At 38.5% G+C, this 18,403-nt stretch overlaps 3 protein-coding genes across 3 annotated transcripts; 1 reads left to right on the forward strand and 2 right to left on the reverse strand.

Annotated features, from left to right (window-relative positions):
- Positions 1-97: 97 nt before the first annotated feature.
- LOC148742705 (Fanconi anemia group I protein-like) lies at positions 98-3,510 on the reverse strand. Its single transcript, XM_088758814.1, has 5 exons — positions 3,423-3,510; positions 2,096-2,254; positions 1,558-1,653; positions 1,114-1,251; positions 98-799 (listed from the first exon to the last, which is right to left on the reverse strand). The coding sequence occupies exons 2-5, from the start codon at positions 2,246-2,248 to the stop codon at positions 668-670; spliced, it is 519 nt and encodes a 172-aa protein (XP_088614940.1). The 5' UTR covers positions 2,249-2,254; positions 3,423-3,510; the 3' UTR covers positions 98-667.
- A 697-nt stretch (positions 3,511-4,207) lies between these two features.
- Positions 4,208-7,709, forward strand: LOC148742706 (uncharacterized). Its single transcript, XM_088758713.1, has 2 exons — positions 4,208-5,428; positions 6,023-7,709. The coding sequence occupies exon 1, from the start codon at positions 4,311-4,313 to the stop codon at positions 5,415-5,417; it is 1,107 nt and encodes a 368-aa protein (XP_088614839.1). The 5' UTR covers positions 4,208-4,310; the 3' UTR covers positions 5,418-5,428; positions 6,023-7,709.
- A 958-nt stretch (positions 7,710-8,667) lies between these two features.
- Positions 8,668-16,738, reverse strand: LOC111325155 (uncharacterized). The gene is given in 6 exon segments (XM_088758644.1): positions 8,668-9,190; positions 10,276-10,683; positions 11,612-11,817; positions 12,239-12,623; positions 12,821-12,956; positions 13,653-16,738. Coding segments are annotated over 6 exon segments (1,461 nt in total). The 5' UTR covers positions 13,701-16,738; the 3' UTR covers positions 8,668-8,912.
- Between the last annotated feature and the right edge of the window lie 1,665 nt (positions 16,739-18,403).

Here is an 18,403-nt window from a genome sequence, read left to right on the forward strand (position 1 = left end):
AACACGATGGACATAGACGTTGGGGTCACACACACAGATTTAATATATGCAGCGCCTACCGTGATTGTCACTTTCATGCAATCTTTTCAAACAGGAATTTAACAGTTTGAATTTTTATTTGCAAGGTTTCTTTTTAGTACTTGTTGTAAGGAACAAAAACTTTTGCAACGGGACGAACCCTTTTTTTCACATTGGGCTTGTGCGAGTTTGCCACAAATACCCCTTGATAGACATTAACATTGAAATAAAAATGTAAAGGCTTTTGCTTGCAGTTACGGAAGTGGCACCAAGTCTACCACAAGAGAAATGGAATTCTGTAAATTCAATCTAAGGAATTGTGGCTGCAACAAACTATAAAGGTGGCACACAATACAGCTTAGTTTACCCGAGACAACAGTGAACCCTTTCAAACTAGATTAGTGTCCTAGCAATTGTTAAGTCCCCAAAAAGGAATGGTCCATCTGTAAGTTATTCATATCAGTTGTAGGGTAGTGCAATTCCAAATTTTGTGTCATGAGAAATAATAATGATTAATAATAGCGCCCATGCTGTTTAAAAAAGGACGAGAGCTGTGTTGAAAACTGAGAAATGATTGTCCTCGCAGGTAGCGTAAGATTACCTAATTCCTCTCTCTTATCCAGTTGCAATGTAAGAGTGGTGTTTAATTTTATTTGTTCTCTTGCGACAATGGCTTGTTTGATGACTTCTGTTTTGAATTTAGTTTGCTTGCTTTCTTATTTGTTTCCATCAACTTCCCTTTTTTTGGTGGAGGTTCTTTATTTTCTTCTTCAGATTTATCCTGCGGCAGAAAAAAATAGAGACAAACTACAACTTTATGGTAAATTTACACTACCAAAACTGAACCTGTCATAAAATTGTCAGATTAAAAACGCCCGTTACACAAGAAATTTTTAAAGTTTGAAAACCATTAAATGGAGCACTGGTTTTGTTGGAACTTTATTGATTTTCGGATATTTTTATCTACATGTATTTAGTAGAGTTCATTAGATGTTTCCAGCAGATGTAGACACCGCAGTAATATACATTCAACGCATGGCGAAAAATAAATTGATAAATATCAATAAGTTGATGAATTATACTGAAACCACTAACCTCTTCTTGCTCCTCTTCCTCGCCCTCAACATCTTCGCCTTCGCTGCTTGAATCTTCTTTCAGAGCAGCCTCGAGGGTCGCACCATTTATTCGAAAGTCTCGTGCCAAACTGCGTTTAAAGTGTTCCATCAGATTGATCTACAAGAGTTCAACAACAAGGTTAAGAAACCATATAGCTCAGTAATGACGATTCAATAGCGGAATTTTCCGATACAAAACTCATTTGCATCATTTACTACTTGGAATCATAGACGAAAGTAAAGAAAAGAACCATATCTTGGTGACATCTTTAATAATTCGATCTTAAGCAGAAACTTTTTAAGGTTGTAAGGACAAGACAATCGAAAGTTTTGACTACAGTTCTGAAAATTGTAAAGGGACGCCACCCTTAACTTCACAGCTGGAGACAATTGACTGAGAAACCTGTAATTAATCCTTTCTTACCTTGGACTTTTTGGAAAGCTGTATTAGGTAACGCTCATACTGCTCCATTGCATATATCAAGTTCGGCACTGACTTCATCTCTTTCAGAACTTTTGCCTAAATATGTAATTTGGGAAGAAAGCTACGTTTCAAGTAGTGTAGTCTTAAAATTCAAAATAAGTCCTGAGGAAATATCAGGGAGATCCATTCGCACATGTCTACCGCATGGCCGATGTGCGCCTACTTTAGTCATTTAAAAGTTCCAAGAAGTTGATGAAGCAAATTTGGTGGAAGATTGATACCTCAAGAGAGCATTTCCATAGTTCCGGTTGTTGTTGTTTCAGTGTTAAATGAAACTTATAAACTGTCGCTTTTGTCTTTGAAAGTTTACCATGCTTAAATACGGTAATTTCCCATAAAGACGTGGCTAAAACCAACAACCTGTATAGTAGGTACTGGACAAAACCTTACCTGTGGTTTGATACGGATCAAAATCTATCTGGTAGCATAATCGACTAAAACAAACCCAAGCTTGGTGCTAAAAAAGGTTTTAACTAACCTTCCCTGACATATTCATTCCTTTGGGTGCCTTTTTCTTCTCTTTGGTTTTATTTTTCGTGATGGTGCTCTTCTCCAAAAGAGTTTGGCTTTGTGTGGCTTGGATGTATGTCAGAAGAGCATACACTTGCTGCGACAAGTGGGTGCCCGTCATTTTGACCTGTAGACAGATTTCACTTTACCTCAGTGAATTTTCTACCTTTTCCGTATCAAACTTTGCCTATTGTTTTGGTTAGCATATTTTAAGACAATGAAGCTTTTGTTGTCTGTCTTTTGGGATTTTTCTGTTCGGTGACGCGAACTTAGACACGGGTTAACTTGGTTCTAGTTCGCAAATTTTCAATCACGACATTTTGTTTCCCACGGGAGCCTACTAGGGAAAACACAGACAGATTAGCAGGGCGTGAGTTAGTAAATGTCGGTGCCTAAGAAACCGAGGCCTTTTAAAAAATTTTAATGGATTTTAGCATGCTTGTAATGGTTATACGGAACAAATGCGAGGGATTACTGAAGAACTAAAGAAAGAAAATTATACCCATTTTTAAGGTTATCGGAAACTCAATTTTTAGGGGAGAAGTATACCTTAGAAGATGTAGTTTTTATTAAGAAAAAAAACAAAAAAAACAAATTCAGCAGTCACAATAGTAACCTTCCCTCTGGAAAATTGTCACGAAGTAGGCATATAATTCACCTGTGGACTCCATCATTTTGAAAAGAAGTCGGTAATCTGGCCACGTATGCAAAAGCACAATGCCAAATTCGAAACAACTGATGCTGAAGAATGGCTTTTTGTGAAACACCTAAATGTTATCGCGACGCGATAAAATGAAAGAAGAGTGAGCCGCAGGTAAGCAGCTGGGTTGCTGAGCAGTTTGAAAGGGCGGCGTCTTCGGTCAAGTTTTACGAACACAAGAAGACAGTTTTCGATGGGTTAGGCTACTCTTGAGAATCACTACCACAACTTTATTTAATCTTTGTTATGGCTGGAATAAAATATGTATGTTCTGAATCAGAGTTCTTCTTTAAGTGAGATCACTAAGACAGATATTCCATATCTTCAACATACTCTCCATCACCATTTTTACCAAAACAACTCGTCAAACTGATAAATTTCAAAAGATGCAATACATAAAATGAATTTTTCTTACCAGAAAGTTACCAAAACACTGCTGTTGCAATATATTAAATATTGACCGTTGGCAAGAGAAAACCATAACAGAGAGGCTGCTCAATTTACGGATACTTTTCGTTTTCTTGCTTCATTCTCTTATGATGTTCAACAGGACAAGTATTCATTAACGAAAACCAAAAACAATCTTCTCACTCACCAGCTTTTCAAACTTTGCAGGGAAGTAACCAAGTCTTTGATTATAAAGCGACAAACACTATAACATGGGGAAAAGTGATAATGATAATAGTGTAGATTATTAAAAGACTGAAAAATACATTATGGTGGGGAAAAGTTACGAAAAGAGAATTCAAATCTTTCATTAGAACTAAAATCTTTTAGAGAAAACACTTTAAAACTGGAAAGGGACTTACTTGAAAGGGACCAGGAAATTTTGAAGTTGCGAAATGAATCTGTGGATCTTTCAAGCGAGGTGTGCAAGTTGCGAACTGAACTTGACGACAGTGAGAGAGACAAAGCTCAACAGGAACGGAGCCTCCGGAGATACGTCGAATCGGAAGAAAAATTACTCGCAAAACTCTCGGTATTTCAGCAAGAGGTGGAGAGACTTCGGGCTAGTGAAACGGGATCAAGAAACGAAAACGAAACTCCTACAGAAATAGACTCTAAAAGCGATACCACAGCCTCGACCTTAGTAATTGGAGAGGAGCATCCCGAGATTATTGAAACAACACATATGAAAACAGACACTCTTTTAAGAGAGCAAACCGATTTCCAAACCATAATTGATCACCTTCAACATGAAAACTCAAAGATGGCGAAAGAGAATAAAAGACTCATCCAAGAAATAAAAACTCTTGAAGCCAACTTGTCCATTGTTGAGAAAACGTTTCGAGTGTGTCGTTCAGATAACGAATGCCTGTTGCATGAAATGAACCTGAAATCAGCCGAGGCGACTACCTTAAGGACCTATGCCGCATTTTGCATCGAGAAGGCTAAGGAAATGCGGTCGAAGATAGCCGCTCATAAACAAAATGAGGCCGCCTTATAGAAGAGATTAACTGACTTGGAGAGAGAATCAGCATTCATGCGCAACGAGGTGGGTCATGGAATATTAGATTTTACGGAGCTCAGGGAAAAGAAAATTTCCCTAGAGAAAAGGATCATCGAGGCGAGTCGTACGGTTGATCACCTTAAGCAGGAAGTTCTCGGCCTCATAAATGGTATGTTGACCTTGCAGAGAGATTTGAACATTCCTGTTGATAAGATAATAGGTTTTCTTGGATTGGATGAGGAGACTGTTCAGCGCTATAGACTAAGGCCAACATCGATTGATTCGAATGACACTTCAACCCGAACGGAAGAATCGAGTAGCGAAATTGGAAGCGATATCAATGAGTTGTTTTCATTGAAGTCTCTCTTCACTTTTCGTCTTCTTCCGGATAAGGAAGGCTTTCTAAATCCCTCAGATGTTAGCATAATGAGAGAGAACAAAACTGAAATCTTACGCTCACACGAGGAGTTGAAAGCAAAAGTCCACGCTATAAGGGACTCGCTAGGCAGAAAGTACGAGCTGTCGAACTTTACCACTGATGGAAAACTGGAGATCGAGCGCAGTCACGAAGTAAGAAGTCAACTGGCTGGTGATCCTTCCACAGACAATTCCAACAATGATACAACGCTTCCGCGACTTAGTCGGGCAGAACGTGTTAAGTTGTCTAGTTTACTGTCACGATTAAAGGAGGAACTAGTACGAGAAAGAAATTTAAACAACGAAGGTCGAATCGGTGCCGATGATGACGACATTTGTCTCTTGTATGACAATTTGGAGTGCAAGCTCTCTCGGCTATCATGTGAGCTTGTTTCAAAGGAAGACGAGATAGCACACCTGTTAACTGAAAGGTCAGACCTTCAAAATGAGCTGGAAGAGTGTGAAAATGGCCTTTCTGTCTGTCACCATTGTGCTTTGAAAGTGCCAACTGAACTAGACGATAAGAGAGAGCAGCTAAAAGGCAAACTCTTATCTCAGATGCAGGATACTTCTCGACTTGAGGGAGAGATATTTGAGTTCATGGAGTACAGACAGAAACTAGAAAAAGAACTGGACAGCATCAAAGGAAAGATTACTGATGTGGAGGACGAGCTGGATGTAAGGAAAATATTAATTGAGAGATGTATCACCTCCAGACCATGAGTGGACGAAATGTAAGTACTTTTAATTTTTTTTTTGTCTTCAATACTTGAGAAGCCCACGATGCAGCAGCTTTTCTCTGATAAAAAAAAAGAGCTTAAGTTGTGTCTTGCGATTTAGTGTCAGTCATCGTTAGCGAATGGCACAATAGCCTTGAATATTCTGAGTTTTCCCTTTCCATAATAACTTCCGTAAGCTTCCGAGATACATGGACAAATAGTTGTTACGCGGGACTGTTCTAAAAGACATCATCATTATTTTAATTAAGCATACTTTGGACCTCACTAAACTCAACTGATCAACTGCTCAACTGATTTGGTACAGTGTACATGTTGGTAGAGTTTTGTCTTTTGTCTTTATTTCATTCAAGGTGTGCTTTATAAAACCCTGCCTTTAAAGCTCTGGGCGGCAGAGCAATCGACTACCGATAACACGAATCCTTAATAACTCTAACAGCACGCTATCCCAAGTTAACTCCATTTGTGTTATAGATTTCACCTCCTGTACTTCGAACCTCCTGTACTTCGAGCGCTTTCCAATTGCCCTTGAAGGTTTGATTTTTGTGGGGTCGACTGTTCGGTATTGCATAGTTCCTTTCTTATATTTAGGGACGTTACAAACAGTTACTCGTCCAAGGAGGAAATAGATGATCTCAAACTAAGTTCATCTGGAAAGAAGAGAAAGTCCCAAAAACACGTGACTTTTGAAAACGTAGACAATGAATCAGAAGGAAATTCTTCCGGGAAGAGAAGACGAGAGAAGCCTCACTTGTTGATCGGTCAAGATAACGAAGAGCCGAATGCCAGAAAGGAAGAATGGCGTACAGTTGACTTGGATTCCAGCGAACTGGACCTTTGTGAATTATTAGCATCAATCCCTATGGACATTCCGAAGAAACAACCCACTGAAAAGGAGCTGGAGATCACTGAAATCGCAAATAGGCTCTCAGGCTACGATAACATGTCGTTCGACGAGAAATTCCAGTTTGTTTCATCTCGAAGAGAGAAGAGCGATGCAGACTCAACTACCTCTGCTAATGGCGACAATTCCTCATTCAACGGAGTTGGTTCTGTTGGTAAAGATACCGTCGATGAGGTGTGTGTTGACTATAGTGAGGATGCACACATCACTTGCCAGTTGTGTGGATTGTTCAAGAAAGGGAGATAAGCGAAGACCGTTAGCGAATTGCTTCACATACAAAAAGCTGGGTCGCGCTTTACTTAAGCGTATATACTGTATGCGTATGGAGCGGTTATGAACATTGGGACGTTACGGCTATTTAATGAAACAAAAGGATTACCATAAACCCTTGACTAGATCTTGTACTGGAAATCGTCATCTGTTATTTGAATGAACTCTATTCCTATTACCTTGCTAGAAAAAAGGTAGGATCCATTCTTATTACAAACATGTTTTTGTTTGGCGGGAAATGGGCAAAGTCGCAAGGTTTACCAAAACTTCATTCAAACTCTTGTGGTATCCCTGAAAAACTGTTGATACGATATTAACCTTTAATTATAGAGTAGTCTTTAAAGTTCGCCCTCCCATAACTTGTAAACTATGTCGGAGACTCAGAGTCAAGCCTGAGATTTTGTTTCAAGCTAACTTTACACATCTTAACGGACTTCAAACTCAGAAACAAACCAAATGGATTGAGATCCTCTAATCACAATACAGTCGTTTTCCAAATATTTTTGACAATTAACTGGTTTCTCGGGAGATTTGACGATGGATTGACGGCACTAAATGTTCCTTTTTTATAGTTCGCACGTTATTTAAAAGCACTGTAAATTTCTCAATGGCTTGTCTATTTTTTTGTGCACGTGCACAGACCAGTCGTGACCGACAGCAACCTCCTCTTGTTTGCTTTCAGCGGTCAGAATCAAAATTAGCGGTCAAGGCTTGTACTAGTTTCTTTTGAAACGTGCATTATATTATAACGGAGTAAGTTACTCATAACCAGGTGCGTTCTCATTTTGAGGACGGTTATCACTGATACAAAATTACCATCAAATGAATGCAATTATTTCATAATTTATCAAACAAACATATATTTAAAGAAAATAAGTATTTTTATTTTACAATAGTATGTTGAGTTGTTAATTTACTGAAGAAGACTTTTGTAGTTATTTTTCTAACCAAACATTTTAAAAGTTTGAGAAGTTTAAAAAAAGATATATCGTTACGAACTATAAGTTATATAAGTTGAGAAAAATGCTGACTTAGTATAGCAGCTCATTTCAGACAACACAACGTAAGCAACCCAAAATATATTTTAAAGTGGAGTTTCCTAAATCGTCTACAGTGGTCTTTTAATACCAAAAGTAAGGTTGTACACAACGTGTTCAAGGCGACGCAATAGCCTAACGGAAGCCCCCGCAAGAGTTCGCATCGAAATGTCCTAATTAGGGTCATGTGATGTGTTGCTAAGAAAACTAACCTCATACCCGGGAGGATGAACGGCCTTTCCCCCTCTTGGGGGAGGGGGAGAGGTTTCGTGTGGGAGATTGCTTTGGACTAACATCCCATCCAGTGGGAAAGGGAACTACGTTTTCTATAAAACCTGGAATAGTCTGGCTGCCTGAGCTACTCGGCTCACTTGAAAGACAAGTGTATCGTAGCCTAGCGTGGATTTTTTTTAAGGATAAGGATGTGAAAGAAAAAGACTTCTTCTGTTAAGGGTGGAGCGCACCTACAATTCTGATTTCTCGTCACTGCAGATCATTCTGTCAACGTGATTCCTCAAAAAAGAAAGTTATCGGACAATTTTTTTCATTTGGAAAAATACAATAAAAAAGATAGGTCATCGTGACGTGCTTGTTTAAAAGATGTTGTGGGTCAAACTTACCCCATCAGTAAGTACCGGCACCAATCACGCGCGCAATTTCATCAGTTCACGGTACATTTTGCGGTGACTGGAGGCAGGGGTTTGTAGAGTAACATTTGAAAAAAAATTGGGAGGCAAAAAGTCTCGAGCGTATGGAATAATTTGCATATAATTCGTGGAAATATCACGCAGTTCTAAACGACATCGACTCAAACGTTCCCAGAGTCCTTGCTTTCAAGGTCATAATTTGCATCCTCAATCAACGGGCGTGCACGCCTCTAGCGATATCTTTTTTTCTGCCTTCGATATTTTCTTATTCCTTCAATTCAAAGGGGATAATTTGAACACAATAATTATGCAACAAAAAATAAAGGTTCCCGTGCTCGTTCAAGAACTAAAGTGTGTTGACTGAAAAACAATACCGTGTTCTCGGAATGCACACGCGTTTATTCGCCTGATTACGTGACTTACATCCGCACTACAAGATGCGCAGTGCAATAATGAAGAATCTCCCTAAGGAAATAGAACAAATAATAAACCAGCAAGCCAAAATATATGAAACTGCAAGGAGCAGTTCATCAGCCAGGAAAGCAGCGAAAGTGTATTTTTGATAAATGTGTCCAGAAAAGAAAACATCTTTTGGAATCGAAACAGCACGATCTGAGGCGATCTTATGACACCCTTTCGCAATACTGAAAGCCACTACTGTAAATCAAACTCGTGGGGTTTTTATGCTGATTTTCGTTGTTAAGCTCGCAGATGTTTTGCTTATTTGATGACGAGTCGCTCTGTTTGTAGTTGTATGATGCACAAGTTGAGCCATAAAGCAAGCAGTCGATTGCACAATTCAGCTCATTCTGCACCCATCGTATTGACAATCGGTGTCCTACAAGTTGGCGGTTGTATCTCCTCTCTCGACAATGGAATTCGGCGTTTTTAAATAAGCCACCTACAAAAAAAAAACATCAAATTAGGGATGAAAAATTCAGTTCAATGAAGAGAAATTTTTCAATTAAGAGCAAAATTTACTCAGGGCTCTATTTGAGTTTCTTTTTTTCGCTGTTGGCACATTCCGAGCTCAGTTAGAAACAAAAATGATACCAAACGCGACCTGGTTATTGTGGTTTTCGGGTGTTTGACAAAGATTAAGCGTACCATGTCTACCATGTTAATCTCTCGACTCGTTAACTTCTTTCATTAATTGGCTCAGTTCTGATTTGCCGTTTGATTACTTTGTTTTTTTTTTTTTTTCAAAACTCGATTCGTGTCGGATATTCTAATAAATCTTTAATAGTCCCTTTTACAGTTGTGGGCTTGGCCACCAAGCCCACAACTGTAAAAAAAAAGACTATTCCCAAGAACTGATCGTTGGTTCTCCCTACCAGCTGCTACATATTTCCCTAGTTATGAGAATTTGGTATTAGACAACTTTTACCTGATAAGTTTGAGTACTTTCATTACCCGTTTGCTGGATACTAGATGAATATTATAGGGAGAGGGTTCATGTTGATCATTTTTGGAAGTTAAAGGGTCAAGATAAATTTCTGTAAACTTTCTACTGATGAGACTCAACTTTTTGGAAAGTTACGAGACAGGAAAAAAAAATGCACGCTAAAATTACGGTGAACGAAAAATGATATTGAGAGTAAGGAGGAAGAGGAAGATGGGCTTCTAGATTCAAACAGAGGACCTCTTCAACGGCTTATTTCTCATACATCAGAAACTGAACATACGTGAGGCTAATAGCCCTAAAGCTGATTTTTCGATATAGGAACGTGGATGTCATGGAGCTGCGGAAAACCAGGAAGCAAGCTACTATTACTTCCCTTCCATAGCTTCCGCGCCTTATCTGTAAAACATTTCCTTGAAGCCCAGCACGCAGGTTGTGAATCTGAACACATGTCTCGCCCAGAAAAAGAACCCATCCAACACGACGCGAGTTTACCATAACCAGCGATTGATTGGCTGGTTGTAGGCAAGAAAAGTAATGATATAAGGGCAGTTTTTTTTGTAATTTTGTTTCTTAAGACTCACCTCTATATTTCTTACACATGAAGCCACATTTCTCGCTACAGTTAGACAGATACCACAAACCATCCGAGTATCGGTATGCACACAAATCAGTGCTGTTTTCTTGGTCGTATCTAGTGCTGAGTTTTGAGAACTTCCAAACATTTTAATCTTCCCAAGACGGTGTTAAGTTAACATGACCAGTCTGCAATCCAATATATATACAACTTGATACTTCTTTAGTCTTCTTTAGCACTTCTTCCAAGAAATCGTCTTCCTCTAAGCTTCCAATGCTGACTAGATTTCCTCGGCGTTTAACACAAATTTCCCTCGCCTCATGCCATGTCTTTTTCCAGTTAGATGCGATGAAGTAGCAAAATTGTAAGTTAGCTATCCACCCGCCGTAGCACCCTCTGTTCGACAGAGATACCCCTAAAAGAAAATTTCAAGACCTTTCTCGAATATCCGAGACATTTTTTATTAAAAGAAATATGCAGCATAGGTTTCTGTTTATTTCAAGATAATCTTTAATTTTATAAAGATACGCAACTACAATACCAAAATGCGTATGATGCACGATCCTCGCAGTAGAGAGCGCTATTTATGCAATAGCGAAAATCAGACCTGAAAAAAATCAGGCCTGTACTGCGAGGATCGTGCATCATGCGTATCTAATACCGCAGTTCAAACTATGTGAACTTCATATATTCATTGTATCTGAAATACCACAATGATATCACATTGATCATTTACACCTATTGGATACTTATTGGATTTGCTTGTGATTTATTTTCTATTCTTACGTGGCATGAAAAAGCTTTGACCCAATTTGGCATTGATCTGTTGTATATAAGGTAAAGTCTATATACGAGCCTAGTGGCCCATTAGGCCGGTGCTTAACTCCGGTTTCTGTACCACGAAGCGACCAGGAGTATTTCTACTCCCCCCCCCCCCCCTGGATGGGATGCGTACGTATTTGGCAAGTGCGTATTTTGAACGAGCTCTATGAGCTCCTTGACGCTACGTGGGTAAATAAAGTATTGATTGATTGATTGATTGATTGATGCCATTCCATCGTAGGGTTAACCCCAGCATTAAATTGCCGGTACCCATTTAAACATCTGGGTGAAGAGAGGCACTGTGAGAGTAAAGTGTCTTGCCTAAGCACAGAAGACAATGTCCCGGCCGGGGCTCGAACCCCGACCACTCGATCCGTAGTCAAGCGCACCAACCATGAGGCCACCGCGCCTCTACGATCTGTTGTATATATCTTGCAACAAATACTTTGGAGTTAAATACCAGTTATGTCAAAGAGCCGAATTCTAAAACGTTTTGTTTCCGATAAGTCAGGATTTCTTACCTTGTACATCTTGCGATAAACCAAGAACTGTTTCATTATTGATCGAGTAATTCCATAAAACCAGCCTGGCAAGCAACAAGGATGGATATGTTCGGGCAGATGAGTTGCAGAAAGTCACGGTGCCGACTTTCATTGACCAATCACACTTGCAATTTGTGTCAGAACAGGAGACGTTGGGAGTTGTGCGCTGGATAACATTGTTCAATCTATCAAAAAAAAGACAGAGAGCTAGGTAAAGCTAGGTTTTTTTTAATTTCATACATTGAAAAAAAGGAAATAACTTCCAGCACAGCACTTCAGTGGCGAGTCGACTACTGCGGCAAAATAGCATTTGAAAATAGTATATTTTAGCAAAGCCTATGTTGTTGGATAAAATTACGCGATCGACATTAATCCGTGCGCGCACGTTTCTCAGGAATTTGAATATCAGTTGCTGCGCCTTTAAATGAATACCATCACTAGCTCTCCTTCCTTTAGGAATCTTTTTAATAATTTTTGCACTTACATTCGAGAAGGCTTATAATCGGATGGGGCACATTTTCTTGTAAGATCAGAGAAGGACACAGTTAACGCTGTCTGTGATTTTAATAGGAAAAAAATGAGACTCACGTACCCCTCCCCACGTACCTTGTGCCATTGATAAAGAGATAGACTTCACCAGAAGCGTTCCAGGTTAGCGCCAGATGATGCCATATTCCATGACGAACACTTGCATTTACACTATGCAAACTCCAGGTACTATTCAATTCCATGCTTTTAATTGTTGCATTAATCTCATTTTCAGTTGTTCGGGTGATGCTGAGCCCGCAATCACCATTTCCAAACTCAATTAACCCCTGTGTAGTTGAAGCCTCTTGGAAAGCTATCCAAAATGTAACGCTAAAACCAGTTTGGTTGCAGTATTTTACGTCCACATAGCAAGAGTTGTATCTAACACCAAAGTCAATCCATGTATCTTGACCATAGACATTTAGGCCGATTTGAGGTGGAGACCACGTAATCTCTGCATTACCTGTGGTAATCAGAAGACGATGAAGCCGGTATACAAGAAATATGAGGACACCTCCAATGATCAGAGCTAGATGACTGGAACCTCTTTTTCGTGTCGAATACTTTTCGAAATTAAAAATCTCAAGACTAACTCATTTTCCGCGCTTTGGTTGGAAGAGGTATCAATGATTTAGAGGGCATTAATTAGTTATTCGTTACCTTTGATATACCCGTTCCACCATCCGTGGTTAAATTGCCTGTAATCATACACTTGGTTGTATCTTATTTCATTCAGTGGCCAATTGTGATCAGATCCAGAGTACCATGCCTTTGTGGCTGTAAGCAAACCTGCAACCTTTCAATAAATATAAAAAAAACCCTCTCTTTATAGGTCGAAATAGAAGCGGAGTAAAATCAATTTTCGAAAAAACAAAAAAACAAAAAAAAACAAATCTTTTGTTAAATACAACATTTCTTCGCATTCCCATGATGTGTTTACTTTCAGACGAAATGTGGTATCGTAACCGACTGATGCTGAGAAAAACTAACATTAATGGATATCCACTCTTTTGTTTACTTTGCGCAATAGAAAAGGCATTGCATGAATCCTGCTCTTAGAAATAGCTTGCATATCAAGATGCAGCGAAGCTACAAATTGACGATGATCAGTGTGGTTAAGTGAAAGGATGAGAACGAAAGTCACCCACTCAAAATGTTTAAACTTTATCGATTTTCTGACGATTGTCTGCTATAGATAAAAAATTAATGCACCTTTTTGTGTGTTAAGTAAAGAGTAACTTTATCGCTCCCTATAAAAAATAATTTGCAAAAGGAACCCCGCTGAGATTTAAAAAAAAAATAAGAGCGAATCATTAATTTTTATCATATGATATGTAAATAGGATCCACCTGGCTTTTGATAATTACATTTTAATCATTGTTGTGTTTAGAGATATGCGAAAAGAGTAATGTTTGGATGACACGGAACTTTGAAGAGGGGAAGAAAGAAAAATAACTTTAGGGCTTTACATTTTCCCTCGCTGTTTACTGACCTGCATAATAATAATTTTCCATGATAACAAAATCGTCATTTTGTCCATTCACGTGCACTGCGTTTATTTCTTCAAGAGTTCGTCTGGATTCTAAACAAAATCAATACGTTTAATCGTTCCTAACTACTTAATTTTTGAAGAACCTAGAAAGCGCTTTGCTGGCATAAATGCCAAATTCTTCTTGATGAAACAAACTGAGATACTGTTTCTTAAAAGTAACTAGAACATAATCATTAATCATTTATCATATCGAAAAATATTTTCTAATCTACCCCTTTCCTCCTCCACCTTAAAAAACACAGGTTTGATTTTGAATTGAAGAATATCTCTTTTCTTCGTTGAGAGAGTAGGCTGTTTTTAATTTGATGATTAATATTCACTGCCAAGATCAATACTCTAAGATAGATACTCTTCGAAAGGTTGCACAGTATGTCTTTTAAGTCTGGTGTTTATACGCCATTTTTATATTCCCTAAAATGCCTCAAAAGGTTAACCCTTTCCCAAGAGATTATAATTGTTTATATTCTCTTGCCCTTTTCGAAATCGAAATCTCTCTTAAAAGGATAAAAAACACTAGTCACGCCTAATAAGATTTGTTTTAAGCAGTTTGACAACGTAATCAGCAATTATCAACGACTGAAATTTCAAGATAAAGTTACATTTATGGCAAACATTGAAAAGTGGACGTACCTTTTCGATCTAGCTTGTCACTTCTAAAGTGCTTCATATATGACGTACACCGGCATGAAAAATTGTTGATGCTGTTTTAAAGTTCTAGGCCTGTATCACCGTGGAAATCGTCTGGTTGGGAATTCAGGGAAAGTCGAACACTACGAAAACAGCCGGCGTTACAGTAACTGTAATTATTTTTACGGAGCCTTTGAAAGGAAATTTAGCGGACGAGCAAACAAAAACAGTCTTAGCAGGGACCACGGGGCATAACAATTTCAAAGGATATACAATTTCAGATTCCCTGCAGGATATACCTCTCTTGTTGAATCATTTGTGGGTTTATTGACGACAGAGAGCCTCCAAAACAAGAAAATAAGAAAACCTGAATATCTCAGAACCAATCAACTGAAAGAAATGTTTTGGTCTATAAATGCCTTTTTAAAAGACGAAACTGAATAGCACCGCAAGTTCCGTCTCCTAAAAATTTTGAACAGTGCCGTTTCTTTTTTTTAATATCCATTTCAAAGTGAATGATCTTTTTCTTAAAGCTAGGTTCCATTTAGACTCTACAGTGTAGCAGAAGTGCAGAACAATAATAATATTATTAATTTATTATCAATTATTAATTGATATTAATTTCTCGCTGCGTCATGCATCATTGGATGACGAGAAGAGAGGGACAAGTTAAATTTTGCAATTACGGTTTAAATGCAGTAAGGTTTCATTCTTGAAAATCCAGGAGTATTAAACATCTTGAAGTACGCTAGAATATCATCGATATTTCTCCACGGTGCAGCTATCTTCCAAAGCCAAGCTCAATACCAAAAAGAAGTCAGAATAAAGTACGGTAACAAATGAAAACGAGACCACTTAATTTGAACAATACAGCATACCCCGGTAATTTGTAATCTTCCAATTTTTCAATTTGGTCAGCATATACTGCAGAAAAGAAAATTCAAATCAAGATTCGAATAAAATTGGCCATATTTTTTTTAATTGCTGGGAGGTGTGAGATTATTATGTTACTGCTAAATTATATATATATAGATATAACTCTTTGGCATACAAACCTCTGCTTTCATGTCCGAATTGAGCACTGTGGGGTGAGTCATTGCCGCCAGCATTGCGCATAGCTCACTAAGCTTTCCTAGTTTGAGCACTCTGGCATGGCTTAGACAATACCACAAATGTGGGATCGTTCGGGGTAACTATATCGGTTCTACCCCATCCTAGTATCAGCACTGCACTGATGAGGCCCAAAATACGAAATAATCCTGAGATCGAAGGTTTTCTCCTTCCGAGCGCACATGGTCTCTGCCATAAAGTTGGAAATTATGCTGACGATACGACCTGTATAGTGAAATCTTATCGCTCTCTGCAAGTTCTATTCAATATGATTAATATTTACCAGCGTGGCTCTGGGGCACGCCTTAATCTCACGAAAACAGGGGGGAGGTGGTTGGGGGCGTGGCGTTCGCGCGACGACCAACCACTTGTCCTCAAATGGATGACAAAACTTAAAATTCTAGGTGTTGTTTTCGGCCGCGATACTGGGTTAGACAACTGGCAGCCAAAACTAGAGAAATTAGAAAAACATCTAAATTTATGGAAATCCCGCTCTCTTCCTCTTGTCGGCCGATCGCTCATCGTTAACACCCTCGGAATTAGCAAGCTCCTATATCTCTCTACAATTTTGTGTGTCCCGAAATGGGTCATTTCTAAGGTTAACGCTTTAATCTGGCCATTTGTCTGGGGCTGTCGAATTGAAACGGTTAGCCGAGCGTCCTTCCACCAATCTCTTAGCAATGGTGAATCAAAATCCTTTTATTTGGCCAGATATTTTCTAGGCTCTAGGCTTGCCTCCTGTCGCTCGGAGTGGAGCTCTCTTCGAGATAACTCCACCCCGAGTACACAGATTTTGACACCCTATTATGAGAATGTTCTCTCGGCTCTCACCACTCTATAGCTACGTGGGATTCTCTCCCGCACGGAGTGGTGCGATTTTGAATTTTCTTCCAAAAAATGTTATCGAACTCTCTTGAAGAAAAACTCCACATCTCCAATTCTTCATCGCTTTTGGACTCCCTTCCTTCCGATTGACTTTGATCATGACAAATCTTGGAATTTAGTGCGAGATGACTTTTCTTAAAATTATAAGAACAGCATACTCTGGAAAATTGTACTTCGCGCTATTAAGGTCCGCGACTCTCTAAAGAATTGGGGATATATCGACTCAGATAAGTGCGCCTTCTGTTCCCGTAAAGAAACTATAGATCACTGTTTTCTCAATTGCTCCCGTGTGAAATCTGTATGGTCCCACTTTTCCCCTGTTATCTCCTCTCTCCTTGGAACTAGCTTTCTCCCATCCCGCACCTATGTTTTCTTTTTTCGGTGGAACCCCGCTCGTCCAAAACAGAATCGTATTGCTCGCTTTCTAATTAAGACAATTCGGTACAGCATCTGGAAATTTCGAAATAATCTACCTTCCACGATGGGAATGACCCCCCTGAGGGTATAATTCGCTATGCCCTCAGCGAGATCAAAAACAGAATTGCGTGCGACTTCTTCTGACTCTCGTTACCTAGCTTTAGAAACGCTTGGGAGTCCCCATCAATCTGTACAATTGATGGGGACTCCTATAGAATACTTTTGTAAATAGATTACCTTAAGCTTTAGTTAACATTAGGTTAGATTAACTTGGAATTATTTACAACTTAGAATTAGCATTAAAGAATCCTAGCGTTACATTAATATTAGTCTATATTAGCCCTAGCCGTACCAATATTATAGATTAAGCTTATATTGATATTAGACCTGACTATTTTGGAATTATTTATAACCTTACATTAATATTAGTAATATTTGATACTCGTATATATTTAAGAACTCTTGAGCTTTGGAACTTTGGACTGTTTATTAATAATTAGTTGGGGCCAAGCCCACATGCTTTAGCACTTTTATTTTGTAACTTAGGTGGTTTATTATGAATAAACCCATTTTAAAACTTAAAAATATAACATATGTTAATTTGCAAAAATTTCACACCATCATTTCTCCGATTACATGAGTTGCATCCATGAGGACTTTTGGTAGGCACTATTGTGGAATATGTACTTTCCTTTTGATTTATTTTTTAAGTTCTATTGCAATTTTAGAGACCATTTTTTTCCCTATCCAAAACATTTATTGTTCAAAATTGCATCGTAGATGACAATACAGTCATGCCAACTGTTCACATCGTTTGACTCAGATGATCAGATTATCATTAAAGTTTTACAAATATTTAGAACTTGAAATATTAAGAGAGTGTCCACGAGAAAACCGGGTACTGCTGACAATGCTCAAATCTCTGGTTAGCTCAAACTTGGCCCAAATGCAGGTTATTATGAGTTTAAAGAAAGTGTGAAAATGACACTTCAATGAATGAGAGATATAGGTTGGCAGAACATCCATTTCTCCACTCTGTTCGCATAATCAATTTCATTTCTTCCCTAATTTCTTGCTTGAGTAAAGACAAGTTTTCTTAGTTTTCCAAATATTGAAAAAGGGGTATTTAAAGGCCCACTTTTTTCCAAGAGCAGCCAATTATGACCTGTTACCTTCCTACAGTTGTTTACTCATCATACCTCTTATTTATGTCAAGTTTGAACCGAATTTGCGATTTGAGCATTATTCCCCCCATACCTGGCTCCACCTGGTTTTACCACTGAAAATAATAATAACAACGATATTTAAACAAGATTCCCGTAAAACATACGTCAGGAGTCCATAATGGGCTCCTGCATCCGTTGTTTTAATTGGGACCCTATATGCCAAAAATTACCATGATAATAATTGTAATAATGATAACTATAATAATACTGACAACTACAATAGTAATGATGATAAAAAATTATCAAAAAATGAAAAATATAATGATGGATACAATAGAAATAAGATGAAAAGTATGGCAATTGTTCGAAGATTTACCTGCCACAATTTTCCTGCGAAAATATATACGCAACAATTTACACGCAACCCGCGATAGGCGCCCGCCAAAATCATAGATTAGATACCCCCTGTTTGCCATCTTTATTTTA

The sequence above is a fragment of the Stylophora pistillata genome, chromosome 1 (assembly GCF_964205215.1).
Source record: "Stylophora pistillata chromosome 1, jaStyPist1.2, whole genome shotgun sequence".
Taxonomy (NCBI): Eukaryota; Metazoa; Cnidaria; class Anthozoa; order Scleractinia; family Pocilloporidae; genus Stylophora; species Stylophora pistillata.

Coding starts and splice junctions, on each gene's coding strand:
- LOC148742705 (XM_088758814.1), bottom strand. CDS start 2,248: ATGACGGGCACCCACTTGTCGCAGCAAGTGTATGCTCTTCTGACATAC. Junction 1,252..1,557: donor AGCTTTCCAAAAAGTCCAAG/GTAAGAAAGGAT, acceptor GAACTCTTGTAG/ATCAATCTGATGGAACACTT. Junction 800..1,113: donor AGGAAGAGGAGCAAGAAGAG/GTTAGTGGTTTC, acceptor TTTCTGCCGCAG/GATAAATCTGAAGAAGAAAA.
- LOC148742706 (XM_088758713.1), top strand. CDS start 4,311: ATGCGCAACGAGGTGGGTCATGGAATATTAGATTTTACGGAGCTCAGG.